The sequence below is a fragment of the Nansenia antarctica genome (genome assembly GCF_963989245.1).
Source record: "Nansenia antarctica genome assembly, chromosome: 3".
Taxonomy (NCBI): Eukaryota; Metazoa; Chordata; class Actinopteri; order Argentiniformes; family Microstomatidae; genus Nansenia; species Nansenia antarctica.
Window position 1 is genome coordinate 69,793,329 of NC_137688.1, and position 9,321 is coordinate 69,802,649.

Below are 9,321 nucleotides of genomic sequence, written 5' to 3' on the forward strand. Positions count from 1 at the left end.
TGGGAAGCCCTGTACTAGTGACCACTGCTGAGCAAAGGTCAAAACATTTACAGAACTATGGGCCGGTTTCACAGACAAGGCTTAAGCCTAATCCTGGACTAAAAAGCATCTTCAATGGAGATTTTACATTGAAAGTGTGATTTAGTCCAGGACTAGGCTTAAGCCTTGTCTGTGAAACCGGCCCTAGGTGTTTTAAAACATCTGGCAGTTGGCAACTCCAAAGTTTTAAATATAGGTTACTGTTTCACAGAGAAGGAAACCATGAGTCACAGTCCACAAGGGAGCAGTAATGAAACCATCAAGTCTAGCTCATATCGAGAGATAGCTAAGGGCTGGTCAGCATCGTGAACTGGAGGGCAGCTGCCATCTGCTGGTAAGACGGGGAATTAAGTAATTCATGAGTTGAGTTCATGTGGACACTCGCATGTATGCTTCTAGCACGCAGTATTACCAAGTATAACCTTAATACCCCTTTCAGACACATGGCAGACTCACCAATATTTATTACGGTATCATGTTGAGAAATGGGGCGTTGACATTTTTTGGGACTAGACCTGGATTTAAGGACTAACATTACATATTTAAATCAGTTTGCAGAGTATGACCTCAAGGCACAATACTTGGTAGATCAATCAGACAAGACATGGTGTTGAAGTACTGGCAACAATCCTGGAAATACATAGCTGGCATTATCCTCTGGTATACCAGAGTTTAATTTGGACATAAATGGGTTACTATGGGTGCAAAATCTAAAATCACTGAGGTCAGTATGGCATTAGGTCAAAAGTAATTTTTACATTTCTAGTGCTGACAACTATACTTTTACCCATCTCCCAATTACTGAGAGAAAGTATGGTGCAACAGCAACCATGCTCAACATTTAGACATGCGGTAAACAAGAATACTTGGAGAAAGATTTTTTTGAGTTTTATTTGAAAGGCCATGCAGTGCCTCCCAGTTCAGATCTTATAACATGTTCACTTTAAACAGTACAGGTGGAAAACCAATACATTTGCAAATTACTAGTACAAAATAACAAGACTAACATTACTGAGGAATGTAAACAAATTAAATAGTAAAAGAAAGCAAGAGAAATGTGCGCCTTCAGTATCGCTGCACTGCAGACCCCCCCCTCCTCCCAACAAGGACTCGATAGAGGTTCAAATTGGTTTAACCCTGTGTAAAAAAAACAACAATTGAAGGGTATAGACTTAAAACAGGCCAGAAAAACCAATAAGTTACTTCACTTTCATGTGCGTGTTTACTGAGGGAATTGAGGGGGCATGGGGTAGGGCACCATAGGAGGCGGTGGCTGCGGTGCCTGTTGCTGGGGGTTGAATGGGAACTGTGGATGGCTCATGCCGTTCTGTGCGCCTCCTTGGGTGGCACCAAACGGCTGGGCCTGGAAGTTCTGGGCTCCGAAACCTCTATCGTTATCCCTGTCCCTAAAGCTACCGAAGTCACGTCTGCCCCCGGTGGAGTACCTATCCCGCCGGTCGTCCCTAAACCCGCCACCTCTGCCTCCCCTTGAACGACCTGGAAGGAAACAAACTGAGCTTTAGACACACTGGCTTTCATGCAAGCTCATGAGATGAAATGGACAACGGGGAAAAACACACAAACATGGCTGAGGGTATATGATGGTTTCAAGACAAACTTAACATGTATATGAACTGAGATACCATCTTTTTGACTGTGCCAACCCATCCACGTCCAAACCCAAAAAAATAAAGCAAACAAAAGCATAAAAAAGGAAAGAAAATGGCTGCAGCTGAACCACAGTTCCTGTATCTCACCAATTAGATTTACCTCCTCTGTCTTCCGCCATCTGGAGGAGCTTGGGGTTGATGGCCTGGTTTGCCTCTCGGAGGACGGCTACAAGGTCGCTGGCCTGCCTCATGTTGTTGGGGGTGAAGAAGGTGTAGGCGGTGCCGGTCTTTTGGCTGCGGGCGGTTCTGCCGATGCGGTGGATATAGTCCTCAGAGTTGTTGGGGTAGTCATAGTTGATGACAAATTTCACGTCCTCAACATCTGTAAGATGTGTTGTAGTGTGGCAAAAAGGAAGAGGGCGCAACAAAGATGCACACCACCACAACAGCGAGACAAAAAAAGGCACGTTAGTTACAGCCATGGAACTTGGGTGTAGCTGGTTATTCCACCAGGCTGCAAAGTTTAGCATTAGACTGACAACTCCCGAAAAAAGACTTATCCGTGGGGATACTACGGTGGGAAGAGAGAAACAATGCACACTCCATATGCTTCCAATCCAGCAACAAAACAAAAACCCTCCCTTTTAACGCCAACAATCTCCCCTCAAAAAAGGATGGATCAGAAGTCTTACCAGTAAGGAGTATGCATTCACTAGTCCATTCCCATTGCAGCAAACGCCCCACACATTGTCACGTGACCTTCCGGGGCTTCTACACAGTAGGGCCGCTATGCGCACTGTTGCCTCCTCATGTGCCGATACTAGGACCTTATGGAGATTACCAAGGCCCTTTCTTCATGCACACTCATAAGAAGCTCGCTATAAAGGCCACACTGCAGCGTCTTGCCAAGACCATATAGACCAGAATCAAATTGGGGAGCCTGCAAAATTGGAGCCCTTGTTACTACCCTGACCCATAAAAAAAGAAAAAGTGTATTCCCCCCAGTCTCGTCATGGCAAGATATTCCCAGAACCAGTGTTCACTTTAAGGCTGCCACGATTAGTCGACTAGTCACGACGACGCCGACTACCAAAATCGTCGCCGACATATTTGGTAATCGCATGTTTTTTTGGAGCTGAAATAAGCGTTTTTTTGTGTGTTTTTTTTGCCTAGCACCAGGGGAGCCCCCCCTCCCAAATTTCGTTGTTTGGTACCTGTACTATATCAATGACAATAAAGACCATTCATTTCATTCGATAAGCATTCGTTTTTCTTCCCTGAAGCTGCCACTGGCTAGCGTCTCCCAGTGTCTTTGATGTACATGCGCAGTGTCGGTCATCACGTGCAGGAAGGCACACGTGACTTCCCCGGAAAAACAAACAGAGAAATGTCTTCCTGTCCTCGTACCTCTAAAGTGTGGGAGCATTTCAACCACAACGTTGAAAAAAAGAATGTAAAATGTAACATTTGCAAAGCTGAACTCGCTTATCATGGCAGCACGTCTATGATGCGCGAGCATCTAAAAAGGAAGCACGTTGTGGCAGATGACGAGGAAGACGATGGCTCGTCTCGGTAAGCTAGTTAGCTTGTTATTGGCTAACGATATCGTTACCTTAAAAGCCTTCTTACATTATTTTACGTTGTCATCAAAGCGATACTTATCAAATAGCTAAAAATGTTGTCTTAACGTTACAGTGCTAAGAAGGCGCGTTCTACTATGAGATGAGTGAAGCAAAGCAAAACTTTTGTACTCTGTACAAGTATTTATTTTTGTTTTTGTATTCTTTTGGTTGCCTAGTGCCTAGCCTACCTCATTTTACTCAGCAGTTTGCACCCTCTACTACTCTTTACATTACATTACATGCAAGTGATGCCAGAAATAAATCTGCAAAGTTCATAAAAATATCTATTTTTGAGTGAACAATCATTTTAATTGTCTTTATTTTTAGTTAGCACATGCCTACAACAACAACTAACAACTTCAAGCTAAATTTAGAAGCTGATTTAGAAGATGATAGCTAAATAAGAGCGATTGAGTAATTGTGCGATAAGCTGTAATTTATGATCCGATTAGTCGACTAATCGTTAAAATAATCGGTGACTAGTCGACTATGAAAATAATCGTTTGTGGCAGCCCTAGTTCACTTGATCAAATGTCTCTCGATGGCAGGTCTCGACATGACTTTGAAACGCAGGCGAGGGAGGAGTGTGAGCTTGGATTTTGTCCCCGGCCAACCAACATGTCCGACTGTCACCCAAGAGCGCCAGTAGCCATATCAGTACAGAGGTGAATGTGAAATAGATCGGACATCTGCTCTCCGCACAGTTTAGGAAACTGCTAAGTTTTTACGCCACCCATGCTTTTACACTACATAAAAAGCACCATCCGCAACTCAATGACTTGCAATACAGTGCCCAAATCAATATGCAAGACAAGGAAACCGTGGAGCCTGATTTGAGCTGGGACGAAACCGTGGGTGTGAAGCAGTCCAAACCGTTGCGTGTTTGTGGGGGTACTGTGGCTAGCCCTCGGTCCCCTTTTTGTTTTAGGCAGGCCAGCGCGATATGCCGCACTCGGGCCTGTCACCTCTGTATGTGACTGGTTGACCCCACCCCCTCAGGTCAGGACATCTCCAAGAATCCTCCTTCCCCCTCTGGAGACCTGGGCTTGTCATGCCAAGGCCCTGCCACACTGAATCCTCCTTCCCCCTCTGGAGACCTGGGCTTGTCATGCCAAGGCCCTGCCACACTGAACGCTCCTTCAGGTACAGGGAGAGAACTCAGAGAAAGGCAGAAGAGTTAAAGAAAGCAAATGCACTTTCTTTGAAAATAGAAGTTGGTCAAAGTGACCGAATACAGAAGGAAACTAACCTAAACCCCTGGAGGCGACGTCTGTAGCAATGAGGATCGGAGTCTTTCCGTATTTGAACTCTGAAAAACAAAAACGAGAATTAGGCTTGCGTTCACTCAGACATTTGATTATGTAAGATACCAGCTTATGCGACTCAAACATACCATTGAGCACCCAGTCTCTCTCCTGCTGACTCTTGTCTCCATGGATGCTCATTGCTGGCCAACTGTAGGGGGGGGAAATGTCATCAATCAATCTAACATGAATGATAGGAATGACAGTAACTAAATGCTACTGAATGATAGATATAAGAGAGTGTACCTAAATGCTACTTACCCATCCCTCCTCATCCTCCTGGTGATCTCATCACATCGCCTCTTGGTCTCAACAAAGATGATGGTCTTGTTCTCCTTCTCACTCATGATCTCCCCAAGAAGGCGGAGGAGTCTATAATAGAAAATCCAGATGCAAATTACACATCCATAAGCCTCAAACTAGACTGGCAGAAGGTAAAGTGCCGTACATCTAGAATAAATAAATATAGCTTCTGTGAATTTTAGAATAAAGATACGAACTACAGGCAGAAAGCTCATGTTCAAACATATCTAACAGATACTGTAGGTTAGCCATGCAGACGGGACTCACTTGTCTTCCTTCTCCCCATCATTGCACACATCCACTATCTGCAGGATGTTGTGGTTGGCACTCAGCTGCAGGGCACCAACGTTGATCTGGACGTACTCCTTCAGGAAGTCCTCAGCCAGCTGACGCACCTCTTTGGGCCAAGTGGCACTCCACATCAGCGTCTGCCGGTCAGGCTGGAGAGAAGAGGGAAATGCATTACAGAAATCCGAGAGGCATTCAAAGTGTGTGGGGGGGATTGGTTAACATAGTTAAAAAGCCCATCTAAACCTCAAGGACACTCACTCTGATTTGGTCGACGATTTTACGGATCTGTGGCTCGAAGCCCATGTCAAGCATTCTGTCGGCCTCGTCCAGCACCAGGTAAGTACACCTACGCAAGTTGGTCTTTCCCGCTTCCAGGAAGTCGATGAGCCTGCCAGGAGTGGCAATGCAAATCTCCACACCTGTGAAAAAGGACAACCACATTAAGCACCAAAGACCTGCAGTATGTTCCCCCCCCCCCCCCCCACCAAATACACTGACTCACTGAAGTGGTGTGTAACTTACCCCTTTCCAGGTCCCGAATCTGTGGCCCCTTGGGTGCTCCGCCATAGATGCAGGTGGACTTCAGGCGAGAAGCTCTGCCGTACTCTGCTGCCACCTGCTGGACCTGCTGAGCCAGCTCACGGGTCGGGGCCAGCACCAAGCACTGAAGGAAACATAATCAAATACCTCAGTCACCGTCAGGCAGATAGTTGGAAATTTGGCATAAAGCACACCGTGATGTCAACAGTACTTACAATGGGCCCATCTCCACGTTCCAGGAATGGCTGGTGGTTGATGTGCACGATTGAAGGTAACAGATACTGCAGAGAAAAGAAATTACAAATTACTTTTAAACTCAAGATGGATGAGACATGAGCATCATTTTGTGCTGAGCAATTGTATAGCAGTCAAGTCTGTGAAAAAATAGACAAAAGCAATAGATGGAGGAAATGATACTGATTCACTTACAGCAAGTGTTTTCCCAGAGCCTGTCTGTGCAATGCCAACCATGTCTTTGCCACTCAGGGCCAGTGGCCACCCTTGGGCCTGGATGGGTGTTGGTTCACTCCAGCCAGCTTTGTTGATGACATCCATCACATAGGCTGTGGGGAAGGGAGCAATGCACATTTAAAATCAACCGATTGAAGACAACTTCATGTGTACTCAAGATCATATAGGGGGTTAATTGTATGCTTACATGGAAAACTGGCCTCCTGAAACTTCATCATTGGATTGGGACAGTCTCTCCCCTTCACTGTTATGACTTTGTTTCTCCTGTATAGCTCAACATCTTGCTGAAAATGGAAAATGAGATCCAGTGGTCACTGAAATGTGGTACTTTGCCAGTAGCCATTGCCGATTGAGCAACAAAGAAACACGTGCAGGGGCCCACACATTCCTGTCATTACATAACATTTCCACCATTCATCAGAGCAATTGCGCGTCATCTCCCTGTCATCAGAATGATCACGCCCCTTTTTGGGTGATAGAAGTGTAGAAGTTTGACTGGTGGTCAATGGGAATTTCTGGTCTTCGCTACTTTAATCCGATAAAATAAGAAAACCGTAGTGCTTTTTAGATATTAGGAGCCCAAATCCGATGGCCAATTAGGCAAACTATTATATAGTGTCATTGCCGATCAATGATCGACGTCGTTATATAGAGAAAATTAATGAAATAGGGGTTGATTCATCAGAGAGGTCATACGTCATCTCCCTGTCATCAGGGATTTGTAGTTCTTCATTTGATCTAGCCTACTAAGGTACTACTTAGTAGTACCTACTAACCCATCACCCATAACGGCTATCGACTAGTGCTACTGTGCATGATATTTCTATTGTAATCATGGGAGATAAATGTTCAAAGAAGAAACGAAAGCAAACACTGTTGGGGGGACTGGAGGTGAAGACGTTAGGACCACGGCAAATCAAATGAAGAACTACAAATCCCTGATGACAGGGAGATGACGTATGACCTCTCTGATGAATCAACTCCTATTTCATTAATTTTCTCTATATAACGACGTCGATCATTGATCGGCAATGACACTATATAATAGTTTGCCTAACTGGCCATCGGATTTGGGCTCCTAATATCTAAAAAGCACTACGGTTTTCTTATTTTATCGGATTAAAGTAGCGAAGACCAGAAATTCCCATTGACCACCAGTCAAACTTCTCCGCTTCTATCACCCAAAAAGGGGCGTGGACATTACGGGAGGGGAAAGTACCCGGATGCGTTGCTCTGATGAATGCAACAGCATCTGGACTGCCCGCGTGACTGAGTGCCTACCGGAGATCTCCTCTGGACATCGGGGTGCTCTTGATAGAAGTTCTTCTCGAACCTGGGAAGTTCATCAAGGTTCCAGTGTTTTTTGCGCAGTCGTTCACCGGGATTTCCAAATTTACCCCCTCCTCCACCTCGACTGCCTCCACTTCCACCCCCGAAGCGCGGTGGTCCGCTGCCATAGCTGGAAATAAATGCATGTTAGTCACCAAAACCAAACTAACCGTAAAACCCTGTTTGGAACACATCTACCGGGGCTAAGACAAACCATTATTTGGACCTGGTTTGTTAAGTTGTATTTTACTAGTGTATCAGTCAACTGTTATATCCAACTACCACGACACAAATAACCATAAGGTTCAAGTTCAACAAGGGGCGATAGGACTGAAACTACTGGTTTTACTTTACTGCGTCAAATTTTAAACCACTGCCATCTTCATTCTAGCCAGTAGAGGAACAATGTGAAAAAACCGGCCGGCATTTTGTATCCGCATTCAATTCTGCTGCCACAATGGCAGGGCCAGGTTGCCAGACATACCCGATCTCAATCAACGTATGACCATCGACTTAATGCCGATATAACAATTCGTACGTAAGGACTATAACCAGCTGCCCGATAAGAGAAAGAACTATTCCTATCCGGCGCCGGGTGGAATGTGTGTCAGACACACCAGGCCGCTACACTGTGCTTCATGTCAGCCATTTCTGACGAGAAAACACGAGGAAATAACTTGTTCAAAAAACATGTTTAAAACACCACACTTACCCTCGATCTCTACCACGATCTCTGTCGGAAAATCCTGACATCTTGTAAACAAATTGTATAAATAAAAACGATAAATAAACGACGCCAAAAGTCCGCTCGAGTCCCACAGAAAGAGGTGAAAACGACTGGACCGGTTCAAACAATTTCTGAGCTAATTGAAGGGGCGGAGCCAGAAATTGTAAACCTCCCGCCAAAAGTTCCCATTGGAGGAGAGGAAGGGGGCGCGACGGAAGAGGAGGAGCCAGCCCAGGTAGAGAGTGAAGTGGGAGGGGAAACCGTGGGGCAGGAGGAGGGTGAGAATGTGAAGGAAAGTAGTAGTGAGGAAAAGAGTAATTGCACTTTAGAAACTGTAAGTGGGGAAAGTAGTAGCTCTGTGGAGCCCTCCCTCCCTAGCGCCCAGCTGTCAACAAAGAAGAGACATTTAATTGTCTCTTCAGAATCTGATGAGAATGTGGAAAAAAGGGGAAGAGCTGACCAGCCATTTAAATCATCATTAGATGAGCCGGTCAGAGTCTTCCCCACCCTTTCACCCAATCAGACTTCTTTCTTGAATTTGCAGCTGACATCAACTCCCTTCATAAAGAGAGCTCCGGGGAGGCCTATGGCTGATAACCCTTCACCGCCTAGTGTGGTGAAGGAAAAAGCCATAGTACAGTACTCTTGTAACAGTGGAACATTTTAATATTTTTATTTTTTTAGACATTGTGTTTTTTAAAGCAGGAATGTTTTTACCCATAGTTGATTATGTATAACCTGTTGTTTTTATCATTATTAATGGCTCTCACAGTCACTACTTTAAATGTTAGAAGTGTTAAGTCGACTGTGAGAGCCCAAACTGTTTTATCCTTTTTAAGTAAATGTGATTCAGATGTGTTTTTACTTCAAGAATGTTCTCTACCCTTTTTAAAATCTTACCAGGAGTGGGAGAGGAGATGGAACCATGGGCCCTCCATCTGGAGCGGGTCCAATAACAACCGCTCCGATGGAGTGGCCCTCCTGATAAAAAAAACACAAGTGCTGGTGAAGGGCAGCACTGTGGTGATTGATGGGCGGGCACTTTTAACACATTTGACATTTTTAGGAAAGGATTTTAACATTTT

General features: G+C 45.0%; 1 protein-coding gene across 2 annotated transcripts; it reads right to left on the reverse strand.

Moving 5' to 3' along the window:
- Nucleotides 1-1,261: 1,261 nt before the first annotated feature.
- Nucleotides 1,262-8,262, reverse strand: LOC308154568 (putative ATP-dependent RNA helicase DDX5; the record flags this gene model as incomplete). Of its 2 annotated transcripts, none has more annotated exons than XM_080527712.1 (13): nt 1,262-1,536; nt 1,810-2,031; nt 4,521-4,580; nt 4,665-4,726; nt 4,837-4,947; nt 5,146-5,318; nt 5,428-5,588; nt 5,692-5,833; nt 5,925-5,990; nt 6,139-6,272; nt 6,368-6,464; nt 7,462-7,639; nt 8,222-8,262. In XM_080527712.1, 13 exons carry the CDS (start codon nt 8,260-8,262, stop codon nt 1,262-1,264), a joined length of 1,722 nt encoding a protein of 573 aa, XP_080383838.1. The 2 variants fall into 2 exon arrangements, with proteins under 2 accessions (XP_080383838.1, XP_080383839.1); XM_080527713.1 differs by having other exon boundaries at nt 1,503-1,536; nt 1,797-2,031.
- Nucleotides 8,263-9,321: the final 1,059 nt, after the last annotated feature.